The 27,353-nt window shown below is 40.5% G+C and overlaps 1 protein-coding gene across 4 annotated transcripts in view; it reads left to right on the top strand.

Moving 5' to 3' along the window:
* Positions 1-27,353, top strand: part of PPP2R3A (protein phosphatase 2 regulatory subunit B''alpha) — a 435,163-nt gene that overhangs the window by 106,444 nt on the left and 301,366 nt on the right. For all 4 annotated transcript variants that reach the window (XM_029615753.1, XM_029615752.1, XM_029615754.1 and 1 more), the window contains 2 exons: positions 1,217-1,295; positions 21,926-24,698. In XM_029615753.1, coding sequence (XP_029471613.1) covers positions 22,596-24,698 — 2,103 coding nt within the window. In that variant the 5' untranslated portion in view covers positions 1,217-1,295; positions 21,926-22,595. The remainder of the gene's footprint in view (positions 1-1,216; positions 1,296-21,925; positions 24,699-27,353) is intronic.

The following is a 27,353-nucleotide window of genomic DNA, read 5'->3' as shown; positions in this document are numbered from 1 at the left end:
TATGTCAAAGGTCAACATTGTTTCGCTTCTGCCTTCTTGGCTCAACTTACAAGAAATCATATGACTTATAAGTGTTATGAATTAGAATGTGGACCCTTGTTCCGAGGTAGAGTCAGCGCTACCAAAGAGGAGGATACCTTCTTTGGTCTCTACCGACGGATGGCAGGCCCTGTTGATGAAGATGTTCTGGACGAAGCCTTCACCCTGGAAGCACGTGATCCCCCCAGGAGGAGCCCGTAGGGAGACGGCTGCTGGGACTCCCTGAAGAGTATAGATAGTCTGGATGCAGGCGCCTCCTGCAGGTCGTTGGTTCCAGACACCTGGTGCCTCCAGCAGGTCGTGCGGAGTCCGGGAATAAACGTTGGAGAATAGCCCCAAGGCAGTCCAGGGGTCGGAGTCCAAAGAGAGGTCGAGAGCCGGACCAAGAGTAGACGGGAGAATGGTCCAAAGCCAGTCCAGGTCAAAAGCCAGAGAAGGGTCCAAAGCCAGTCCAGATCAATGCCAGAGAAACACCACCACCAGTCCGAGGTCAGGGGTCCAAGAGTCAATCCAACAGGAACAAGCAGAAGCGGGACGAAGCATGAAACCAGGAACACCAAACACAGGAACAGAGCACGGACCTCAATACCATTTAAGGCAAGGTCTGAGAACCAGACCTTGCCTTAAATGCAGGAGCCAGGAGGTGGAGTCCCAGGAGGAGCCATGACAATATCCGGTCATGGCTCCTTTAAATCTTGCTTCAGCCGCGCACGCGGCTCCTAGAGGGCTGAGGGGGAGGAGTCAGACCGCCGAGAGCCAGGCAGCCATGCGGGACAGCAGCAGCAGCCCCCTCCGCAGGAGCCTCCAGCGCTCCCGGTGAGTAAATCTTAACATTGTGACTGCCGATCCGACTCTGGTCGCGGCCCGCCGTTGCCAGCGGCCATGACACCCGGTTGCGGGGCGCTGCGGCTGGGGTTCCTAACAATAAGAATGCAATTTTATTGGCATTTATGAAAAAGATAGCAGTATTAACCAGTTAAAACATGTTATGCTTACAAAGAAATTAATCCATTAGCATGTATGTTTGGGGAGGTGATGTATAAAATCTATTGCATAACTGAAAAACTCTCAAGCTCTGTCATTGCCTTCTTTATTATGGTAATGTGCATTGCTTCTAAGATATGTTATTAATACAAATTTTTCTCTTTGCTGACTCAGTATTAATTATTTATTTCAGTAGTTGGAAGCACCCACATTTTCTGGTGACCTGTGAAAAGAAGGCTTTGGAGGGGGTTCCACACATTGTTTCCTGATTGGTAAGTAAGGGATTTTTCCTCTCCCTTAATACAGGGACCCTCTGCTCTCCCCTTCCTATGCCTAAGGAAATGCATACAATTTGTGTGTTTTGCATCATACCAAGAGCTGAGAGACAAATTTGATTTTTAGATTTTAGGTATTTTTAGGCTAACCTCAATACCCAGAGCAGGGGGTTATGTTGAGGGGTTCAATCATTGAACAGTTTATCTCTGGGGTATTGAGCAGACTCTTCTTGTAGACATGGGTCGAGTATATGATTGGGTGCGGCTAGGCATATTGCAGTGGCCCTCAGGGTTAGATCCCCTGGAAAGGAGATCTCAGATAGGTGATAGCAGAAGGGACATCTAGCATGAGTGAATGCTTGAAACAAAATTTAATTGGAGTGATTGCATGTCTTGTTTTATCTGTTTGCTAAAGTGTATAATAATCTTAAATTGTGGGTAATGCATGAATGGATATCTCATGTAGAGGTTGGGTAGAATTTGTATTTTGTTGTCTTTTGAAAGTCTTGGCTCTTTCTCCTTTAATTTTTGGGCAACCAGAGTAGTCCACATAAAGCTTATTGCATAGATAGAAGTGTTCTCCTTATGGAATCTTGCCCATTGTAATAAGGAACGGCTATATTTTAATGGGTGCTATTACTGGCTTGGTCTCATGCTACCTCATTATTAAGGGGTTAATAATTGCTTGGGCAGCCCTTTTATAGGTCTTTCTTTCCTCCCTTTCCTTTTTATGATAGAGGGAGGAGCAGAGGATGCCGTGAGTGCCAGCAGTAGTGAAACCCATGCCTGTGGCATCAGCAATGTTTAATAGAGAGAGCAGTGTGATCTTCTTAGTGTTTGGGTAATTGCCAGGTTCTTGTGGCCTGGTTTGGCCTCTGTTGGAAACAGGATGCTGGGCTTGATGAACCCTTGGTCTGACCCAGCATGGCAATTTCATATGTTCTTATGTTCTAATGTCCAAGTAATAATCATGCTCTGTTATGTATATATTTGCACAACAAATCACTTTGTAAAAATAACCAGAAAAATTACTTTGTCATTTTCTATGCTTAGCAAGCCAGAAACCCAATTCATTCCAGATTTTCTCTGTCTCTCCCATCTTATTTTATCTCAGAGATTCCTTGCCAGTTTTTTCATTCTTTTCTTTTTTTTTTTTTATTTAGAGGTTTTATATCATTACTTAAAGATATAATAAAAAAGAATGTATAATAAGGCAAAAATACAATATTTATAACAAAAACTAAAAGAAATACATTACATGTCCACATAAATTGGTGGAAGGAAGAAATAGAGATTAAAGGTAAATTAAGAAAAAATCCGCCAAACTACTGCCCAAGCAAAACCACCAAACTCATATTAATTTGCCTGAGATTTATCTGCCAAAAAGGTCTCCATATGCAAAGGGTCTAAGAAAATAAACTTGTTTCTCTGAAACAGTACTTCACATCTGCAGGAAAATCTCAGGAAGAAGGAGGCCCCCAAGGTAAGAACACTTTGTTTTAAAACAAGAAATTGCTTCATTCTCTCCTGAGTCTCCCGGCAGATGTCAGGAAAAACCATTACCCTCTGATCACAAAATAAAGTGGATTTATACTTAAAATACTGAGGAAACAATAAATCACAATCATTCGAGAACAAAGGATACAACAAGTATAGTATATGAAGTAATATTGTGAAGTCTGAAGAAACTGAGATACATCAGAACTATCAAATGATGCAAGCATAAGACCCTGCCTGAGCTGTTACAATATTTCTGACATTAGCAATATAATAAGAGTTAGAAATCAAGAAAGTTTTCTCCTAAGAAAATTGAAGAGGCCTCAGATGTATAAGCACATAATTGTGCTACAGGTTGAGATAAAGTTGATTCAAGGCAATTTATTGCCCACCATATATCAAGTAACAAAATGTCTAACAGTTAATAGGCACATCGCTTTTATCACAGTATTTAGAGATGCGAGAGGGAGATCGACCAAGATTGGAGCAGATGAGTAGTATTGTTCCTCTCGTATCTCTAAATACTGTGATAAAAGCGATCATTGAATATATTGACAGAGACTGGGAAGTTTTAATATAAAAGCAAAATCTAAAAAAATGATGTTACAATTAAAGCAAGTTGACCCCATACCGCATTGGAGTCTGTGATACTATACAGACCCTTAGAGTGAGGGGCCTACATATATACTTGGCGAAAACCTTTCATATTAATTATTGACCGGTGGTACTATTGGTTTGAAATTGTGTGTATACGTTTAAGGTACACTGGAATACAGTGGTGTGTGGGTAAAAGGTTGTAACAGTTAATATGAACATTCTATATGATCTTTAAGTAGGCAGTTACACAGTCTCACCAGGTCCCGAAAGGGAGATGGGTCCAGTAGTGGTCCGTGAAGCGGGGTAGGCCGAGAACCCAGGCCTAGATGGAAAGGCCAGTGAGTATATCCAGTAGTGGTCTACAGTGCGGGGTAGGCCGAGGATCGATGAAGAGAGAGATGAGACAATGCAGAGACAGAACTGGAGTGGTAGTACTCACTCAGTACTGCCCCTCACACAGGCTCCCTCTGTCCCTCCCTCTCTCACACACATGCTCCCTCTCTCTAATACACATACACACACTCTCTCATACAGGCTCCCTCACTCTCTGGTACACACACACACACATCTCCTCATACAGGGCCCTCTCTCTTGCATACACACCCACACAAGCTCCTCTCTCACACATTCATCCTCACACAGTCTACCTATGTCTCTCTCTCATGCACTCCTTCACACAGGCTCTGTCTCACACATACATAATCCCTTCATACAGGCTAGCACCCTCACATACACACGAGCTCCCAAGCTCTCTCTCTCTCTCACACACACACACACACACACACACACACACACACACACACACACTCCTTCACAATCTCCTCATATAGGCTCCCTCTCTCTAAAACCCACACTCAAGCATCCCCCCCACTCTCTTACCTCCTATGCTCCCTCCCATGCTCTCTCTCTCTCACCCTTCCCTCCCCCACACCCCCTCCCCTCATATAGGCTCCCTCTCTCTGAAACCCACACTCAAGCATCCCCCTCTTACCTCCCATGCTTTCTCTCTCTCACCCTCCCCTCCCCGCATATAGGCTCTCTCTCTCTCTGAAACCCAGACTCAAGCATTCCCCCTTATCTCCTATGCTCTCTCTCACACCCTCCTGCTCCCCTCCCCCACACCCCTCCCCTCATATAGGCTCTTTCTCTGAAACCCACATTCAAGCATCCCCCCCGCTCTCTTACCTCCCATGCTCTCTCTCTTACCCTCCCCTCCCCCACAACCCTCCCCTCTCTCTCACCCATTCTCTCTCACCGGGGCCTTTATCTTCGCCGCGAGCAGAGCACACTCTGTTCACGGCATACGGGGGCCTTCCATCTTCACTGCAAACGGTGTGCCAGGGCCTTCCTATGCACTGCGAATGGAGCACGTCCCGCGGAACACGCAGGCCTTCATCTTCGCGTGCTCCGTTCATGGCACGCTGGGGGTCTCCTTTGCTATTTTCTGTGCAGAATTTGGCGATTCTGCGCAGGGGGAATTCTGCGCAAATTCTGCACTCCACAGTGGCGCAGAAATCCCCCAGGACTAGTATTTCCAGAGTTGCTTTATTGAACGTGGTGACCCTGCCAGTGATGAGGTAACCGATGTATTTGATATCTTTAGGACTGTTTAAGCTTATTCTTACATGCCCTCAGCTATTCCTAGCAGGTGCAAGAAGTCCAGTTGTCACTCACTTCCTTTCAAGTCTCCTCTCCTTGTGACAGAATTCATACACTGGGTTTCCTGCTATATACTTCTTCAAAGTGCAGCTGCCAGAATTTTAGTAGGAGCCAAATCAATGGACCTCATAAAAGAATGACTTTCACAAATTACAGAAGATGATGCAGTCCCAAACACCGTGCGCACCAGGAGATGCAGGAGTTCTTTCTTCCATCTAAATCACAAACTGCAACAGCTTTTACCCAACACATTTTACCAGAAGAGGCTTAAGCAGGAGACTTCTTGATCACTGCTAAAAAAATAAAACATCAAAACACCATCTAGAAGCAAATATATAACAACATTTTACAAACATTCTAAAATTTATAAACATAGCACAAGTATCACATCAGGAAACTCACACAAGGACTAACCTCATATGTTCATAATCCAGATAGTGCATTATATCTAGCTTACTTGGGTAAATGGCTTTGAAAATTGCCCTTAAAAAGGGGTTGGATTAGCACGTATTTGTGAGCGGTAGTGCCAATCATCAGCTTCAACCCTGACATAGATGTCATTGAAACTCAGGGGTATGGCAATCTTTCACAATAATTGCTTCTCCCATCAAGTTAGGGCAAGTGGAGGCAGAGGACGATCCAGCATCATTATTTCAAGTCTGGAGGAGGGGCTGTATGAGAACACTGTACTGTTGCACTTAGACTGCATGTACTATATTGTAAAAGCTTCTCTGGAACATGCCAAGGCTTAGAAGCTGGTTTTTGGAGCATCTCTCAATAATCCTTTTTTCACAGCCTCTGAGCTCACCAGGCATTTTCCTTTCTAAAGCAGCTGGTTTGCTTGGTGTCTTACATTGGGTGTTTTGTTATTGGTGAAACATTTTTTTAAGTTCCTGTTCCACTAGCAATTTTATTCCTATGTTGGTGGATAGAAAATGGAGAAGTTTGACTGAATGGAGTGAGAAAGGGCTGGTAGGGGGTGTGGGGGGAGGAGTGGGTAAGGCTGATTAGAAGGAAGAAGAGAGTGAAAGAAGCTGAAGGGAAGAGGCTGGCTGGAGGGAACAGATAAAGAGAATAGATTGAGGTCTGGGGAAGAAAAAGCTGGAAGGAGAGAGCAAAATATAAAAAAGAAAAACAAATAGTCCAAAAAATAAGTGAAGAAAGCAACAAAAATAGTTACATTATAAGGAACAAAACTGATTTTTTTCATGGCTCCTAAAATGCTTTGTCCAGCACCTGAGTTTTCCAGCTCTAAATATATTGCTGTAGTTCTCTCACAAAATATTATTCATTTTACATTAGCAATATTATGTGTGCTTGTTGTAACTCTTAAATAGTATTCCAAAGAGAAGAATTTGATCCATAAAATGGGAGAGTACCTCAAGGAGTCATTAGTTGGAAAGGAAAATCTAGAGAAAGCAGAAGAACAGTGGGCAAAACTAAAAGGTTAGCATTCATAAACTACAAGAGATCGCAAAAAGAGGAAGACAGGTGACAATATCTGGACAATTTAAGATAAGCTGGAAATGTAGTAAGGAATGCAGAAATTCAAATAGAAAAAAAAAGCAAATATGGTAAAATGGGGGATAATTTTTTTTTTTTTTTTTAGATATATTAGTGATAGAAGGGCAAAAATGGCATTATGAGACTCCAAGTTGAAGGGGTGGAATATGTAGAGGCTGATAAGGAAAAAGCAAAATTGCTTAACAAGTATTTCTGTTCAGTGTTCACTGTTCAGCCTGGAGCAGGACCAAATAAAATGAACAAAAATAAGATTGAAAGTGAAGTAAACATTCAATTTTCAAAACTGTGTTTGTGAGGTGCTAACTAAACTTAAAATAATAAGGCAATGGGGTTAGATGGGATACAACTGAGGGTACTAATGGAACTTAACGATGTCCTAGCAGCCCCGCCCTGACCTTTTCAATGCTTTTTTTTTTTTTTTTTTAAGAGTTTGTTGTAGTCCCAGAGGACTGGAGATGAGTGGATGTGGTTTGCATTCATAAAAGTGGAAGAAAGGAGGAGGCTGGGAACTATAAACTGGTTGGTTAGTCTGACGTCTTTAGTGAGCAAATTAATGGAATCACTGATAAAACAGAAGATAGTGCAGTTTTTGGACTCCAGTGTATTGCAAGATCCAAGGCAGCATGGTTTTATCAGAGGTTAATCATGGCAGATGAATCTGATCAATTTCTTTGATTAGATGACTAAAGAATCGGATCAAAGGAGAGAGCTAGATGAAGTGTACCTGGATTTCAGTAAGGCCTTTAACACTGTTCTGTATAGAAGACATATTAATAAATTGAACGCCCTTGGTATGGGACAGAGTGACTGACTAGGTTATAAACTGGCTGAGTGGGAGGCAACAAAAGGTAGTGGTAAATGGAGTTTTCTCTGAGGAGGGGTGGTGTTCCTCAAGGATTCATCTTTCAATGTTCTTGTCAACATTTTCATGAGCGACATAGAAAGATAGTTGGAAAGATTTTTGGAAGAGGGGTCCAGGGGGAGGGGGGTGACAAGGGGGTGTATACTACCTTGGGGATGGGAGGTGTAATGCAGAGAGAGATGTTTGGGTAGGGGGGACAGGGTATCACTGCATGATTTAAAATTTTATTTTATATTTCAGACTTGAACCTTTCAGACTTGAACCTTGCATCACCAAATTCAGAGCCCAGCTCAAAACCTGGCTATTCAAACAAGCCTTTCCCCAACACCCTTGATGAATATTGAATTGTGATGGATCATGACCTGAATTTGACTATGACCTTGTTCTTATGACATTATAGTTCACTTGTTGTTTGTTCCTATGCTTCTCTGCTCTCCTATTGGTTTTTTGTACCCCTTACCCTTCCCCTTCCCCTGTTACTTGTAATTTCCGTTGCTTTTGTTCCATGTAAACCGAGGTGATGTTTCGACTAACATCGGTATAGAAGACTCTTTAAATAAATAAATAAATAAATAGTGCGGCCATTTCAAGTCTACCAAGACCTCCGGGGCCATGGAGGCATTTGGGGGAGTGTAGTTGTTTTGAGGCATGTTCCTTTATCAGGCCTCTCGGGGACATTGGGATGTTCTTTTACACCACCCTAAAATGCACCAAAATAATGGGGCTGGCATTTTTTCTAAGACAGTTGCATTGTTTTATTTGCATTGAATTACCTATACATTAGCTGCCTTGCATACATTAGGAAATTTTCTGCATGCAAAGCAGCAGATTTTTATAGGGGGAGGACATATTTGAAAATACTGTGTGATATTGTCGATATGGTGATATTGCGAGATAAACGTTTAATGCACCTTAGTAGATTTAGCCCTTTTTGTACTGAGGGTATGGAGGGTGAAGTGGCTTTCCGAAGGTCACAAAGAGCCTCAGCAAGATTTGAATTCTGGCTTCCCTGGCTCTTAGCCTAATGCACTAACTGCTAGGCTACTGCACTCCAGTAAAGCTCTTTTTTCATGATTTGCATTCTTTAGTCACTAAAAATGTCTCTCTTTCACTGATAGAGGGAAGGGAGTTGATAATCAATAATTTTGTTTTAGTGTTCAAAAAGAATTCTGAAGGAGTTTCATGTGGGCTCTTGATAAAGGCACTTAGTCTACTGTTTGCTGCCTTAATCCAAATAAGTGGAGATATCCCAGGCTCTTGGGACAATGTGTTTGATGAATTTCCTCCCTTGATCCATTCACTTATTTATCCATTTGGTGGATAGATAATCAGCTTATTTAGTATTGAAGAGAACTCCTGACAACTCTATCTGAGATGTTTGAAGATTTCTCTTCTTGTAATTGTATATTCTTTCTAAACTTTCTAGTAATTTAACAATCTGTCCATAATTCTGATTCCATCTTGAAAGTGACTTTGCTCTGATCAACTAGTTTGTCCAGGTATGGGTGAAACATTATTCCTTAATTTCTTTAGATGACTGCTAAGACCACCATGACCTTAGGAAATGATCCTAGAGCAGTTGTTAATCTGAAAGGAAGTGCTCTGAATTGGTCATGTTGAAATATGCTTCTGTTCTAGAGATGCCAGATATTTGTCATTCTGATCAGATTAAATGGCCGTGTGACAAATCTCCATTAGAAAATATGGAACTTGTAAGACTTCTGTTCATCCAATTTTACACTAAAATGGGATGGAAATTATTGTCCTTTCTCCCTTTTGTTTTGGAATCAGGTATTATGTTGATTAACAAAAGTGCCTTTGATCTTGCTCTAGTACTGGACAAAATGGCCTGGAATATCAATAATTTATCTAGTGTTGCCTGCATTACTGCCTTATTTGTGAGAATACATACATGGTAATACTATGAACGTTTCTTTCATGGGACAGACTAATTCCAATGAATTTGTTTTGAATGAAAACTAGGACCAGTTGGTCTGTTCTATGGATCTACTCTCTGGTAAATGTTAGTAGTTTCTACCTATTGACTGAATCAAAGAATGGGTCTACAGCTTTTTTTTTTTTTTTAAATTGTATTTTATGTTTGATGCTATTGAAGATTTAAGCTTGGATTTTCTGGCATACCGAGAGGGCTGTGTTCTATCTCTGGATCAGAGGCTTGTGAGGATTAAACCAGTCTTCTGTATGCTATCAACTGGTGTCTCAACATTGGGTTCAGTCCCTGAAAAGTCAATAGACCTCTTTGCTTCTCACAGTTGACAAATTCTGAACTTTGAATCTCGCAGGTTCTACAGTAAACTCTCGAGCTCCTCTCTGAATTATAAATTTCATCTGAAAGCTATCTTTCTCTGCTCAATGATTAAGCCAAAACAGCAAAGATGTCTCAAAATGCACAAGGAAAGCTCATACACTTTTTTTTTTTGGCTCTTTTGGAAAAGGGTGGATGTAGTTCCTATTCATAAAAGTGAAAGAAGGAGAAAGCTAGAAACTACAGGCCAGTTAGTCTGACCTTTGTGGTGAGTAAACTAATGGAATCACTCCTCAATCAGAGGAACATAAGAACATAAGAAATTGCCATACTGGGTCAGACCAAGGGTCCATCAAGCCCAGCATCCTGTTTCCAACAGAGGCTAAACCAGGCCACAAGAACCTGGCAAGTACCCAAACACCAAGAAGATCCCATGCTACTGATACAATTAATAGCAGTGGCTATTCCCTAAGGGGCGGATTTTAAAACCCCTGCGCGCGCCGGCGCACCTATTTTGCATAGGCCGCCGGCGCGCGTAAAGCCCCGGGACGCGCGTAAGTCCCGGGGCTTTCGAAAAGGGGAGGGAGGGGGCGTGCCGCAGCATTTCGGGGGCGTGCCCGGGGGCGTGATGCCGGCCCGGGGGCGTGGTCGAGGCCTCCGGACCAGCCCCCGGGACCGGAGGACGGAGCGGGGCTGCCGGCGACGCGCGCAAAGTTACGCCTGCTTTCAGCAGGCGTAACTTTGCCGACAAAGGTAAGGGGGAGGGTTTAGATAGGGCTGGGGGGGTGGGTTAGGTAGGGGAAGGGAGGGGAAGGTGGGGGGAGGGCGAAAAAAGTTCCCTTCGAGGCCGCTCCGAAATCGGAGCGGCCTCAGAGGGAACAGGCAGGCCGCGCTGGGCTTGGCGCACGCAGGTTGCACAAATGTGCACCCCCTTGCGCGCGCCGACCCTGGATTTTATAAGATACGCGTGGCTACACGCGTATCTTATAAAATCCAGCGTACTTTTGTTCACGCCTGGTAAAAGCCTGGTAAAAGAAGGAGAAAGCTAGAAACTACAGGCCAGTTAGTCTGACCTCTGTGGTGAGTAAACTAATGGAATCACTACTCAATCAGAGGAACATAAGAAATTGCCATACTGCGCGAACAAAAGTACACGCTCGCGTATTTTTTAAAAATCTGGGCTTGGCGCGCGCAGGTTGCACAAATGTGCACCCCCTTGCGCGCGCGTATCTTATAAAATCCAGCGTACTTTTGTTCGCGCCTGGTGCGCCTGGTGCGCGAACAAAAGTACACGCTCGCGTATTTTTTAAAAATCTGCCCCTTTGTGAACTTGATTAATAGCAGTTAATGGACTTCTCTTCCAAGAACTTATCCAAACCTTTTTTGAACCCAGCTACACTAACTGCACTAACCACATCCTCTGGCAACAAATTCCAGAGCTTAATTGTGCATTGAGTGAAAAATAATTTTCTCTGATTAGTCTTAAATGTGCTACTTGCTAACTTCATGGAATGCCCCCTAGTCTTTCTATTATCTGAAAGCATAAATAACCACTTCACATCTACTCGTTCAAGACCTCTCATGATCTTAAAGACCTCTATCATATCCCCCCCTCAGTCGTCTCTTCTCCAAGCTGAACAGCCCTAACCCCTTCAGCCTTTCCTCATAGGGGAGCTGTTCCATCCCCTTTATCATTTTGGTCACCCTTCTCTGTACCTTCTCCATCACAATGATATCTTTTTTTGAGATGCGGCGACCAGAATTGTACACAGTATTCAAGGTGTGGTCTCACCATGAAGCGATACAGAGGCATTATGACATTTTCCGTTTTATTAACCATTCCCTTCCTAATAATTCCTAACATTCTGTTTGCTTTTTTGACTGCTGCAGCACACCGAGATAACAATTTCAATGTACTATCCACTAAGATGCCTAGATCTTTTTCCTGGGTGGTGTCTAATTTTGGGACACATAGCTTAGGGCACAAGAACACTGCAATTCAGCAAGAGGTTTTAAAATTTAGTTTATTTTGGCTTTTTTTAAAATGAGGCAAAGACAAGTGTTCTGGGAGATGCACTATGCCCTCTATCTATACCAACTAGCATCTCCGTGAATCTCTGCCATGCTCTGACTTATATAATCAAAATACAACATTCTCGAAGCTTCCAGAAAAGTGTAACCGCCCACAAACACATGATACTGTTTGTCATGACAATCTATCCTGTATAGGAAATGCTTGTGAGGACCTCCCTCAACTAAGAATTCTTCTAACCCTGTTTCTCCTCCCACTGTAAACAAGTTCCTGTATCATACTGGCTTTGATGCAAGTATTCTCTTCTTGTCTTCTGTTGTTCTTCTTTGTTTATTGTAAACACCTCACAGTCTGGGTCTTGAATAGAGCTTGGCACCAGGATTCATTCAAAACTGTCACCTCACAAGATCTCCTTTTCACATTGGTTTCTGTTGCATCTGCAAGATAAAAGCTTGCATCCTGGACTCAGTTTCTCTGCATTGTGAAGTAAATACTGTCATTGATGCCTTCCTGGCCTATAATTATAGGCTTTGCAGGGTTTACCAGTTTCCCAAAATCTTCTGCATCCGTTGAATCTGTGATAGTCAGAAAGTCTCTCAAAGTTCATTCACCTCTGACAGGCCAGTACAGCAGAGGAGTCTGGGTATTCTTGGTTATCTTAATCAGACATATTCTTCATTTCCCTCTATGGGACACCTTTAATGGATAGGTGTCACATCAATCAGTCTGCGATGCTAAGCCATGACAGAGGAACTTAAAAGTGTAACCTAACCCCTAACCTTGGTATTTATCAGGTGTAGTGCATAGGTGTGTGTCCCTCTAGATTCCTAATTAATATGAATGATACTCCCACAAGCATTTACTAGTTAATCAAAAAATAACATCAAAACTAATTTTCACTAAGTAACTATTAGCTCTATAATGGAGCTATACAGATACCTGCATTATAAAAAGGACCTACTTCATAATAACATGATCACATATGTTAACTTTCAGAATCAAGTAAGTACATAATAGTGGTATAACATGTAAAGATAAGTACACAGACTAGTATGAAAGTACTGTGTTTCTCATATAATACTAGGTATACGGGGCAAATCTTTTCAATGAATACTGTTGTTGTGAACAACTACCCAGGATAATATTCATTAAAATGGCAACCAGGGATATAATCAATGCACCTTACCAGAAAAGTAAAGAAACCAATAACATAGAAGAAAACCAAGAATCTATAGAAAAACTCATACTATGTTGTGCATACATGATGTAAAAGTGTTGCAAAGCATAAGACATATTCTAGTCATATGCTATAGTGATGGAAGATCAAATACAAAAGCATATGCATGATAGGCAAAGGCATAGCAAAAGTCTGAAACATCATACTAATTCTGTAGGGTATTTATAGTGCTATCCAGTATTAGGACAACAACCTGTAGCAGTAAAAGCACTCACTGTATGGACAGTCCTAATTCACTTATGGCAGTCATCTGTCCAAGAAATAATACATCTGTGTAGGGCAAGTATTAATTATTAAGGTAGATGATGGCTAGTAATACTGCTTCGTCTTCAGATACTTCTAGGGGAAATGGGGCTCATACCCTTCTCAAATGATAGTAAGTCTAAATATATTGGGGATAATCATAACAATAGATGAAAGCTAACTCTGTGAGAAAGTCTTTAACATAGTATGTGAACTACTTTACAGAATTGATAAACCATTAGTGTAAGATTTTACACAGGAAAAGAAGGAATGTCATATAAATAAAAGACAGAAATAAGGAAAATTATATCTTCCCCTTTGGAATCCTAAATAGAAACCCACTAGCTTATAAGTCACAGATAGAGTTTATAGTGAAAGGACCAAGATAAGAAGAAAAGAACAATGAGCAATTAATAAACCCAAAAAATATAGTAATAGAATGTTGCAGATCCCTATAGCAGAACTCCTCATGTGTAAGGTCTGTATTAGTTTCAAGGAGAAAAGAAATCTTTGTGAAAGAGAGTGAAACAGTCATTAGGTAAAATCTAGTAAATAGTGTCATAAGAAAAGATATTCAAAGAAGGGTTCAGCGAAAACATTAGAATAAGAGATAGAATATTGAGATATTAAAGATCAGCAAAGTGATTATCCTAAGTGCAAGCTGCAAAACAAAAGAATAGAAATAGCTTATAACTTAGGCTGGTGTGAAAGAGAAATATAAAGAGATCTCCCTCTTGAACCCTGAATTATCCTATTTGAATCACAATGAAACACATCACCCTCTATGTGATCAAAGCAGCTTCCATAGATAAAGATAGAAAAACCTAGTACATATGCATTTAACTGAGTCAGCATATGTATTATAAAATCTAAGACTGGAAAATATTACTTAACTTGGAACATACAAACTAATAAAAACAGCATCACTTCAAATAATATTATTAACTTGAACACCTAAGTGCTGACAGAAAATGAAAGAACCTAAATTCTGCATAAAGTCATTCCCACAAAACATAGAAAGAAACAAAAATCAGGTATAAATTGTACGCCTTGCAATCCATATAATATGTAAGAAAGTCTGTGACCAAGTGCGTATATAGTTCTTTTAGTAGGATTCAGTGATGATGTCAAGGCAGAATCTCTTAGCTCCTTAGATTAGATGCATGTGTATGAATTCAAACCTAAATAAAAGTGCAACAAATCCGATTAAGTAGTAAGAAAATACTTTTATGTCACGTACTCCCTATATTTAATTTGCCAAATAATCCCCACATTATTTCAAAACATCATGCAATGGTCCAGACCACAAACATAAATACTCAAACTGTACATTAAAACATATATGTCACATCACTGACCACATAATACATGCATTCATTCATTCCTCCTTGTACACATGTAACATAGAACAAACAACATGACAAACGTTTGAGCTCAAAAAAGAAAAACGTATTTTAAAATATAAAAGAATTGGATCGATCCACAAAAGAAAACAAAAACTCAGAATGAAAATTAAAATAGATCTACTCAAAAATTGAAAAGGAATCAAACTGGAAAAAAACTGATCTTCATCTCCCATAGCATAGAGACAGATGCGCTTTGTGCTTTGGTACCCTGGAAAGAAATCTAATATATAACAGTTAATATAATGATTAAAATAAAAGTTAAAAAATGACATTACAGATTCTTTAAAAGTCAAACTACTGTTATACCTTAATTCAGCAAAAAGCAGTCATACAGCTACTTTCCTTTCTATGATGGTCCACCCCTAGGAGGCGCTGTCCCCTGTGATAAGAGCTACTTCCTTTTACAAATCTAAAATCTCTTTTTGTTTTCCTACGCTTCGCCTTCTAAAAGAAAAACTTAAAACAAACAACTTTGCACTTAATTAGAAGTCATTCTATTTCCATCCAATATGCATATGTTCCACAAAGTTCTTACTACCAAATCCTGCAAATACCCTAAATAGAAATACGAATCATTTCCAAAAGCACAGACATATCAGCTAAAAGTCTGGAAGTCTGCAAAATAAAAGGATGGCACATATTAATATACATTAACCAAAAGTTTTTCTTACTGGCATATAAATAGATAATAGACATTGCTGCTTATTTCTCTGTTGTTCACCGTCTCACAATCTTTCTCCTTTACATATCATCTAACCAGTCCACAATACAAACATGTAATACCTGAACTCCCATCAAAACAAGCAACCTAATTCATTTCCTTTCTTCTAAAAAAATAGCAGCTACTGAGGTATAATCAAAACTGAGAAATATTTATCATCCTTACTGCTGCATGCCGTCCGTTTATTTCTGTCCTGTGTTTAAGTTAAAATAAATCCTATCGTCACACAATTAAATGCAACTGACTTACATCTTTTCTCTACCCAAAACAGTCTATATTGCTCAGTACACAGCCTTCTGCATATTCCTAAATCTCTTCCCTCTTTAACATTACTTCATCTCTCATCCCTAATATTCACTTTCCCCATACTTTCAACACAAATTTCTGTTTTCACATTAAACAGATCAATTCATTAGTCCCTCTTCTATCACCTTTGCACTTTGTCCTATAACATACTTAAACCTCAAACCTCTCAGCAGAACTGTAAAATCCATTTTAAAAGTGACTCACTCCCAGGTGTTTTTTTTTTTTTCCTTTCTTCTCAAACACATTCCTAAAGGGGGGTTCACCTCCTCTCCCGCCAAACAACTGTTACACTCAATGAATAGGTTTGTTAAATGATAAAACCCTTAAACAGATCATTTCATTAAAATGGAGTCGCTCTCTTGTAGTATATCTATAGATTGTTTTCCTTTCTATCTCTCTGCCTATACCCCTGACCAAAGAAAAAACCATACATCCCTCTCCAATGATAAATCAAATCTAATTATGAATGGCTTTAAATAAACACAAGTTCATGCTTTCGTTCTTACCAAATGAAATGAAACACAATGCACAATAAACTCTCGGTAATCACACAATTCTAAAAACTTAGATGCAAATATGAGCATCTCTGCATTAATGGTAGGAAATAAAACCAAAAACTAAAAAGCTTGCTGGGCTGGTTATTCTTTTTCTACGTTTACAGTGAACATAAGAGTCCTTGTGGCCAGCCATGGTTACATCATTCAGCCCTGTACCTTAAGGGGGAGGGGGGAGAAGCAAAACACCAAAAAACTGAAAAACTTCATTTCTCTGGTTAATGCTACCCTAACAGCAATCACGCATTAACTCCAAAGCAAACTTAAATATGAACTGATAACAATAAATCTCATAGACTAAAATAAACTGGAGGCATTTATGTACCTCTGATCACAGACAGCTGTAAACTATAATATCCAGCCATGCAGTTTCTAGTTTTAAAAGCACCGCATTTGTTTTTGTTTAACAACTAAACTTTGGTAAAAATCCACTAACGAAAAACACCTTATCATACTAATTATAAAACTTTCAACTTACCAATTGTATCTTATTCCCTCTTTCTCCTTCTGAATCTACACACTTACAACTGCTCTACTCAGCCGCTCCCCAGATGTAAAGTGAAAGTGAAACTGCTTGAGCGCAAGCCATGCGGTCTAAGAACAAAAGACCCCAGACTGACTAGTGCTGGCTACCCCTCTGTTTGTTCAACTGTTCTATCTGATTTTAATCAAATCATCAACTCATGTCCTGTCTCCCTAACATATATTAAAGAACATTGTGCAAAAAGTATTCTAAACCTGATATAACACACAAGCTATATACACTGTACAACAAATAAAATAAAAACATTGCTACTTACAGATTTTTTTTTATTTTTTTTTTTTTCTTTTTCTTGTTACATACTCACAAAATGGATCCAACTTCATTCCACATCTGCTCTGAACTCATAATTCTCCGGGATAATCCTCCAGTCTACCTGGGTAACTCAATCTTTGAACGGCAAGCCAAATCACCCTTCAAGAACCTAGTATACTTTCGTCCGCCAAAAGTAATACTACAGCTTATTAATAATTAATAATTATAATAACAACAGCTATTAGAGTCCCATCTGGGGTGCCAAAATGTCTAATTTTGGGACACATAGCTTAGGGCACAAGAACACTGCAATTCAGCAAGAGGTTTTAAAATTTAGTTTATTTTGGCTTTTTTTAAAATGAGGCAAAGACAAGTGTTCTGGGAGATGCACTATGCCCTCTATCTATACCAACTAGCATCTCCGTGAATCTCTGCCATGCTCTGACTTATATAATCAAAATACAACATTCTCGAAGCTTCCAGAAAAGTGTAACCGCCCACAAACACATGATACTGTTTGTCATGACAATCTATCCTGTATAGGAAATGCTTGTGAGGACCTCCCTCAACTAAGAATTCTTCTAACCCTGTTTCTCCTCCCACTGTAAACAAGTTCCTGTATCATACTGGCTTTGATGCAAGTATTCTCTTCTTGTCTTCTGTTGTTCTTCTTTGTTTATTGTAAACACCTCACAGTCTGGGTCTTGAATAGAGCTTGGCACCAGGATTCATTCAAAACTGTCACCTCACAAGATCTCCTTTTCACATTGGTTTCTGTTGCATCTGCAAGATAAAAGCTTGCATCCTGGACTCAGTTTCTCTGCATTGTGAAGTAAATACTGTCATTGATGCCTTCCTGGCCTATAATTATAGGCTTTGCAGGGTTTACCAGTTTCCCAAAATCTTCTGCATCCGTTGAATCTGTGATAGTCAGAAAGTCTCTCAAAGTTCATTCACCTCTGACAGGCCAGTACAGCAGAGGAGTCTGGGTATTCTTGGTTATCTTAATCAGACATATTCTTCAGTGGTAGCTCCTAATATGGAACCTAACATCATGTAACTACAGCAAGGGTTATTTTTCCCTATATGCAACACCTTGTACTTGTCAATATTAAATCTCATCTGCCATTTGGATGCCCAATCTTCCAGTCTTGCAAGGTCCTCCTGTAATGTATCATCATCCTCTTGTGATTTAACTACTCTGAATAATTTTGTATCATCTGCAAATCTGATGACCTCACTCATCGTATTCCTTTCCAGATCATTTATAAATATATTGAAAAGCACCGGTCCAAGTACAGATCCCTGAGGCACTCTCTATTTCCTGTCTTTTAACTAGTTTGTAATCCACGAAAGGACATCGCCTCCTATCCCATGACTTTTTAGTTTTCTTAGAAGCCTCTCATGAGGGACTTTGTCAAACGCCTTCTGAAAATCCAAATACACTTGAGTCTATACAGAGTGTGGAGACCAACCCTGGCTACCCTCCCCTCCCATAAAAAGTCCAAAAGCACACTATTAAGAGAAGATAATCCATATTGGTTTTAATGATTGGTCTTATTTGATATGTCTATAGTTTTGAGATATTTTATTGATGTTTGGTAAAATTTTGTTTTGAAATATTTATATGGTTTGTATTTATATTAATATGGTTTTGCTATTATAATTGTTTTATATTTCTTGGTTTTGTTTATTTTATGAGGATGTTTCTGTTTTTCCATTTTTACAATGCACACAGAGTTTGGTTTCTTGGGGGGTTTATTTAAGTTTTTGTCTGCATGTTTCTGGTTCTAATTTGTGGTCCTTTATTTGGTGAGAGTTTGTCTATATTCTACATGTGTGACCAAGGTGAAAGATTCTGCTAAGGTGTAGTGCCTGTATAGGGATCTGTTGCAATGGGGTTTGCTTATTTTTCCCAGTAAGTAGTGTATTGGTATTCTCATGCCTAGTGTAATAATTACAGTGTGGCTTTTTCACAGGTAGGGTTGTTGCTGTTTGAGTCCTTGCTGATACTGACTACTATTATGTTTTGAAAGATTTTCTATACAGATTTTGAGTGTCTTTTTTTTTGCAGGGTTTTGTGTTACTTCACAACGTGTCTGGCAGTGGAAGGTGTTTGTGTTGCTGTTACTGAGGTGACACCAGTAATTGAAAGTATTTTTTGTATGATGAGTTTTAAGCAGGAAACATCCATCTGTTATTGAGGGAATTTCTGTGAATCGGAGTTTGTTACAGAACTGGAGGTGCAGGATTTATATTGAGATTCTGTGCCTTCCTGTATAGATTCCAAACTTCTCTCTCATATCCATATAGAAGAATTGGTTGAATGAGACTAACAAATAATTATAATTGTAGTTTTACTAGAAGGTTGAAACTGGCCAGCTTTATAAAATTGCACAGAAGGCTCTTGGGACTTTTCTTATTGTTTCTTTTATAGCCAATTTAAATGTAGGAGGCCATGCTGAGGAGGTGGATGTAATGTGTGAAAATATAACTAGCTTGCCCCTTCCATACTTAACTTGCTCCCCTATTGTGCCCCTCCAACTAATACTTCTGTCTAGAGATGCCACTGCACAATAGGAATATGTCACAGTGAAAAGAATCTGTCGCGTTTCACCTTTCTGATGTAGTTTTCTAGTCTGGATCCTTATAGTGTTTGTTATGCATCCCTGTAGTCTGCTTTGGGTCTTTGAGCCCTGGTTTAGTCTCCTCTGTTTAGATCATGCTGCTGTTAGGTTTGTTTGGAAAAACCAAATAGGGCAGTTCTGTAATAGCCTGCTGAAATTACCAGTTTTCAAAGCAAACTTACTCTCGTACGCTTGCTTTGAAAATTACTCTGGTAAAACATCCCTCACAGCCTGACACCTGCTAATTTGGCTAGGAGAATTTACATGCATACATTTTACAATAAAAAAATGTGTACCTAAATACAAATCCTGCCCAGACTGTGTCTCCCCAGAATTCCTTTCATGAATGAGGGTAAATTTATGAGTGCTATGGCTTATGCATGCATTGGCTTGGATGCATTTATAAAAATGTTGAAACCCCACTTGATGTACTTCTCAGATTCATGCATTAACAACCAGTCTTTGTGGTGGTAACATTCAAAGCCTTTTATGCACAGAAATAGCATGTTACAACATTACCTTCCCAATATATGGATTCGCCTTCATGCATAAGCCTAGTTTGCTAGTAAATTTTATCTCATTTAGGAAAGGCATTCTGGGGAAGTAGGGTATGGGCTGGTTATTTATTTACACGCACACTTTTGATGAAAAACAAAATATGCACATAAATTCTCTCAGCAAACTACTTGCACAAATTTGCATGTGTGAGGGTAGTTTTGCCAGGGTAAATTTCAAAGCAAATTATACATGTAAATTTGCTTTGAAATTTGGTGTAACTTCTGGTGGCTATCAGAAACTTACCTTCCCTGTTTTTTCCCAACAGTTGTGCATCTACCTAACAGGTATGAAAAACAACATTCTGGGAAAGGAGAGTGCACTTACAGAATGCTGGGAGGGGTTGCAAGCATTTTGAAACACAGGATTAACTCAAAAGGATCTTGACACTTTAGAGACATGAACTATAATAAATAGAATGAATATATAACAAGATCAAATGCAAGGTAATGCAATTGTCTTTGCTTGACCCTTTGTTTTATATTGCTGTCTCTTTACATACAAGCCAGGATACAGTGACCATTGGGAGATTAGATGACAACAGGCCACCTGTGAGATTATAAAATATAACCAATGGCAGAGCAGCTTTATTCACACTTTGTGACATCACAAAGCTAATGCGGAATACTCTTGACCACCAGATTCATAGGTCTACAATTAAACTGATGAAAATCATGGATTAGGAGATAAGATATTAAAATGTGAAATTAACAGTGAGCTTTGTATAACATTGCCAAACATGTGAGAATGTAGTGGGATTGGTATCACTCCTGTCCTTCCCACCAGCATAAAGCTATTTAAATTACAACAAAGCCCTATCTGGTTTGGCCCTGGTTTCCTCTTATACCTGGTATTTCTCATATAAATCCTGATGCAATAAGGTGCGCTAGGCCGTACACACGTTTTTTCTATATAGAACTGTACTCTTGATGTGCATAAAACTTCTTGCTACAATAAATGTGCACACAAACCTGAGTAAAAATGTGTATACAAATTAGCGCTCCTCCAAACAAATCCCATGTTAATAGCTGTTACTCCCCAGTCCAAAGCAGTGCATAGGTTTACCTGCGTGTGTTTTCTTAATGCTGGAAATGTAACTCCTGGTCAGAAGTGGAGTAAAGTTCCTGGGTCTAGTGTTACATCTATATTGTTGTGTTGGGGTTCTGTACTTGGCATTTATGCACATAAAATATGATTCATGTGTTGTGTGTACAACATTTATGAGCCAATTTATGCTCCTAATCTGTTTTCTGTGCACAATTTTTAGAAGCATAGTTCATTCTCCTAACTCATGTTTTCAGTGCTTAACCCTTAGGTGTACAGCTTATGCTCCTAAGGAGCACAACTTTAGTGCATCTAACTCATGTTGTGCTTCTAATGTTTAGGATCACAACTTTTTTATGTACAGAATCATGTTTTCTGCACACAATGTGCATAAACCATGGTTTATGTTCCTAAATCATGGTTTGTATGCATAAATCAGATTTATAAGCATAAAGCATGATTTGTGGGCATTAAATGTGATTTATGCTTGCTATACATCTTTTGGAACATATTTTTTAAGTTTATGTACCGTACTTATTTTAACTCCTGATGCATTTGCATACTATTAACTTACTGCATCAAAAATTAACCTTTTTTAGTGTGTGAGCAAAGAAAATGTATACTGAAGCCAGTGCACATTTTTATATCAGGGCTAGAGTTAGATTCTATTAAAGATGTCTCTTTTCTTTGTGTCACTGCAGGTATTTCTCCATTCTCCTGTGCCAGAGCTGAATTCTTCCTGCCCAGGACAGACACCTCATTCTTTGAGCACATCTGCAATACATATTAACGGCAGTACCCTTCAACTTCTCACTTCCCCTGATCCCTCTTCCCAGGATGATGCAGTGGACAGGAAAAGAAACTTGAGATTTGTCTGTGTCGCAACCTGTGATGATTTAGCCACTGATTAGTTTTCTTTCTTGGACTCAGAACTGGGGCAGTGACAGTAAAGTCTATAGCTGGTGTGACCAGCCAGAGCATGGAGTACAAACCTGGTGAATGATGTGTATCATATGACCCCTGCCAACTCCACACACTGAGCAGGGACCGCTGTAATCTGACCACATAGCCCAGACTCAGCCCCATTGGGAACTGGACTCTTACACTTAAATTTGTTATTCCTTTCTTCCTGAATCCTTGCTATAGCTCCTTTCCTCCTCCTCCTAGCTACCACACAGAGCTCCTTCCTGCAGTGCTATATTAGACTCCTCTCTTAAGACACAGGATGACATTTAAATGCTTTCAAGAAATCAGCAGGCACCATTCAGTCCTGGGAAATTCCAGGTGACTGTTTATTTCTTAGGGCACACCCGCTTCCCAACTGGTGTGGTTTTGGTATTATTCCTGTGCGATTAATCGGTTATTGGTGGTATGGCAGCACCATACAGGCTTGTCGTAAGCACTGTAAATTGTTATGGCAGTGTGATTATAGACCGGCGCCTCCAACAAGCTGTGCATTACTGCACTGGAGACTGCCAGGCCTCTAAGCATGGTCTGGACTGCATGGTGACTCATCACAGTGTCTGTGTACAGCTTCTGCATGCCCCCCAGGTCCCTGCACCTGCCAGCAGAGCTGCAGAACTAGCCCATAAACTTCCAGCTCCTGAAAATGGGCTAAATTCAGTTGGAAGTGAGGATTACCACTACGTTCTCCACGGTGTCTCACGGATCAAAAAGGGAGCTGTCTTTCAAGGCACCAGCAGCCTGAAGGACATCACCGGGGAAGCCATCAATCTCGCCAGTGGAAAAATGAAAGAGTTCTCATTTGAGAAGCTCAAGAACAGTACCAGCCATCATGTTACCTACCGGAAGGGCAGAAAAGTACGGCCAGAGTCATTCAGTCGAAAGTCAGCTGACTTTGACCTGATTTATGGACACCTGGGAGGTGAGGAGAACTGCCCACCAGTTAGCCTTCTGCAGGGTTCTGTGATGGAGGAGAAGGGGATGTTGTCTCGAAGTACTTCCTTGGAGCAGAACCTAAATAACATTGCATCTGTGTTCCTCCAGCACTCCTCTGAGGAGAACCTGCTCGCCCAGATCCTGGAGAAGCACAAGTTAGACAGCTCCAGCTCTGGGGAGGACATTAAGATGTGCCTGGACATCCTACTAAAATGTTCAGAAGACTTAAAAAAGTGCACGGACATTATCAAACAGTGCATCAAGAAGAAGTCCATAAGAGGAAGTGATGGCAGCAATGGTGGGGGTGGTAGTGGCAGTGACTCCTTTTCCAACCCTGAGATGATTTACAGGAATGTGATGGCAAGGCTTTCCTCATACCTGAAGAAGCTGCCTTTTGAGGTTGAGCATGGGTCTTCTGGACACACTGAGCCCAGTGACCTGGCAGAGCTGGTGAGCAGTTTACATGGTTTGCAGCAAATGCCCTTCTCCCCTATCTTTGGTCATGAGCAGCCTCCTAAATATGAGGATGTCGTTCAGTCGCCACCTACTGTGAAAAGTCTGCCTCTCTCCACTGCTGAGGCCCAAGCTTCTCTCCACGTTGGAGCTGGTGAATCCAGCATAATGAAATCCAGCCAAGCCAACACTCCAGAATTGCTATCTAGTTCTCTGACCGGCATCCAGCAGAGTCAATCAAGAAATTCGAAGGTTGCCCATGTCCTGTCACAGTCAACAACTGCTAATGGCTCAGAGAGTCTTTCTGCCACAGACGCTTTATTCAGAAGCTGTGAAAAGGGATCCAGAGATTCCATGGAGACTCTGTTTATTGAGGAAGAATTAGACTGGGACAAGAATAAGAGGAAATCTGGCCAAGTCTCTGTGGTCAGCACACAAAGGGCTGGGAAAGAAGAGCTTCCATTGAATCTTGGGGTGCAGTATGTTGGCGCCACAAATGAAGCTCCAGGAAAGAGCATTAAGAAAAAATCTCTCACCGCTTGTGAATCTATTGTTCTAAGGGAGAACTCCAAGACTGACCCTCATCTCATAGCCAAAGTCACTGAAGAAACTACAAAGGAGTGTGCTAAGACCAGAGATCACGAGGAAATTGACAAACTACTGATGGACCTGGAAAATTTTTCACAAAGAATTGAAAGTACTCTGAAAGATTCCCCTGTGAAGGACAGTATCTCCCCTCCACCAAAAGAGGACAATCTACAGTTTGAACATTTACAGCCCTTCACCCCAGAAATTGGGGGTAAAATCTCCTTTCCCAAAGGGAAGGCCTCCTCTCCTTCTCTGTCTAGGATTAAAGAAAGTAACTGGCACAAAACTGAGGAGGAGGACAGAGCCCTCTTGCTGCGGATCCTGGAGAGCATAGAGGACTTTGCCCAAGAACTAGTGGAATACCGAACAGGTAAAGGAACATTGTCCAAGGAGAAGGAAGTTATGCATATCCTGCAGGAGACCTTGTCACCCACATCACAGTTTCACTCTACCGCTCAGCAGAGCCTTGCATGGGCTGGAGCCAGAGATGTGGGCCCCACGTTGTTGATTCAGCAGACCCCAGAGGTCATCAAGGTAAGATATCTATTCTTGTGGCTTCATAGTAGTTAGTCTGTGCAATAGCATAACAACAGAGGAGAATTTTAACCCATAGTATCCCTTCATCCCACCATAACATAATAAGAGACGATAGATGCCCATTATTCTCTGTATATGTAGTAACTCTTCAAATGATGCATTTACATAGTAGATTTGATGATCTAATTTAACTTAATTAAAAACTTAAATTTCACAATTCTGGAGAAAATCTCCATTCAAAGTGGATTGTAATTTGCACTAAGACATATTCCCCCCAGTCACAAACCCCATTATAAATTCCAGTAAATAGTAAATATAGAAATTTGTACAGATTAACTGATAAGATTTACAGTGAAAGAAAGAAAAAACAAAAACATTCCACAATTTATGAACTACCTGACATTAAAAAAGGCATCCCTATCCAACATAAACATAAATTCTAATAGATCCCAAATTAAATAAGACTCTAAGAATAGAGTCCCCTAGAGTCAACCCTGCCAGTGCTTCCCTCCCTATAAGAGAGGGTGGCTACAGGTAAGTATCCCAGAGTATCCTGATGCAGCTATTACCACTACACACAGAAGTAATAACATTATTTATTATACAGGATAGTACAAAAAGGAAAAATATGAATCATTGCACATAAAAACAAATTCCCAAGACAAAAGCAGGGAATATTAGACCCAGGTCATGTAAATCTGTTAAATTACCGAGTCTTGAGATTCTTGCAGAATGTCAGATAATTAAGTTCTGATCTCAGCTCTAAAGGCAAGGAATTCCAGAGTTGAGGTACAATGACAGAAAAAGATCTCTATTTCTGCTCAGTCTACAAACCCTCATTCAAAACAGTATCAAGCATGCATCTTGGCTTGAACGTGGCAGCTGATCTGGGAAGTATTGTTCAATTCATTGAGCCATGTATCTTGAATCCTGCCCTCTGAGCATGCTAAATATCAAGATCAAGATTTTGGAATATATGTACAACTGCAAGGGTGTAACCAATGTAAAGTTATCAGTATGACCCTATCGCTCTTGCAGCAGCTTGTTGCACAATTTGAAACCATGCCAAGATCCTCTTTGGGAGACTTACTGTGAACAGAATGCATTGCAGTAGTCCAGATGGGACGAACTACCACTACTAAATTGTATACCAATCCTAAATTCTGACTGATTTCAGTAGTTTTCCTTAATATCCTCCCTTCAATGATTATGTTAAATTTGATTACATTGTAATTGTTATTGCTTAGTAACCTAACCACTGTTACCTCTCACACCAGAACTTGCATCACAGTGAGGTCTAAAGGTCTATATTCAGGTGTTGGTGGACTAGCAAAGTTAACTCAATAAACTTATCTTGCTTACTTTGCAGGGATATTCCATGGTATGGGGCACATCACTGAATATCCCAGTTATCTTAAAGTTAGGCAGGCAAGTTTATCTGGCTACCTATAGGACACATCTTTGCCTATGCTAGCCAGATAATGCTGAAAATCTGTGATTATCTGGTTAACTTAACAGATAGCTGACTCTGCTGTGGAATGCTCGACCCCATCCATAAGTTAGTCAGATAGCTTTAAGTTGGATATGTGGCTTATTTGGAGCCAGTCAGCGTGATAGGAGTTTCAAATTCTGGAATATTCCCAGTCATTTATGGAATCTAGAAATGTTACCTCCCTAGCATATCCTGATGAGGCATTTACCTAATCAGTGTTGGGATAACTGAAATCTCCCATTACTTTGTTAGCTTTCCTAATTTGTTGCATTTCACTATCTGTCTCCTCATCCTGGCCAGATAGATGGCAGTATACACCACTGCTATACTCTGTATTCCACAGTGCATTTTCTTTCCTACAGGACATTTATCCTGTTTGACTCTATTGACTCTATAATCATCTTTAGCATATATTGTTCTCCCTCCACCAATTTGACCTTTCCTATAATTTCAGGCAGATTAGTTACATCAGATGATCTTCACGCTCACCTGCCACAATCTTATCAGATTTGCTTTGTTCTATCTGAGATATAAAGTAAACTGTTCCATCCTAAGGTCACCGAGATGAACTCATTAACACTTATTTCAATTGGTGGGGGAAGCCACAGTTCCTAAGCTCTGCTGAAGAGCACACTGAACTCAAGATTCTTTGTGTGGCTCATGACACTGATAAGTCTCTGTGTTGCCTACAACCTTCTTTACTGTAAAATTCTTTCATTAACAAAGATGTTGCAAACATTTGTATGAATCACCCATGCTTGGCCATGGATTTAAAATAATCTGTTATGCAAAAGCTTTTTACAGGATGCAAAGTCATAAAGATATAGAAAAATAGACATGATGGCAGAAAAGGACCAAATGATCCACCCGGTCTGCCCAGCAAGCTTATGCAGGGCCAGTGCAAGGGTATTGGGCACACCCTACCCGGTCGCCCCCCCCCCCCCCCCCCACACACACACACCTGTTTCGGCACCGACTGTGTGCTTCGTAGGGCACCGAGCTGTAGGGGGCGCCAAAGAGCAGCCATGTGGTGCCGCAAGCGGGACCTATCCTGCTCGCGGCAAAGAGAAATAGAAACAGTCTGCGCCGAAACAGGTGGGCGGGGGCGCGACACTGTGTGCTTCTCAGGGTCACGAGCAGCACGCAGCCATGAGAAGCAC

The sequence above is a fragment of the Rhinatrema bivittatum genome, chromosome 9, assembly GCF_901001135.1.
Source record: "Rhinatrema bivittatum chromosome 9, aRhiBiv1.1, whole genome shotgun sequence".
NCBI classification, from domain to species: domain Eukaryota; kingdom Metazoa; phylum Chordata; class Amphibia; order Gymnophiona; family Rhinatrematidae; genus Rhinatrema; species Rhinatrema bivittatum.
Note: the sequence above shows the minus strand (reverse complement) of the source record. Positions and strands in the feature narration are given on the sequence as shown.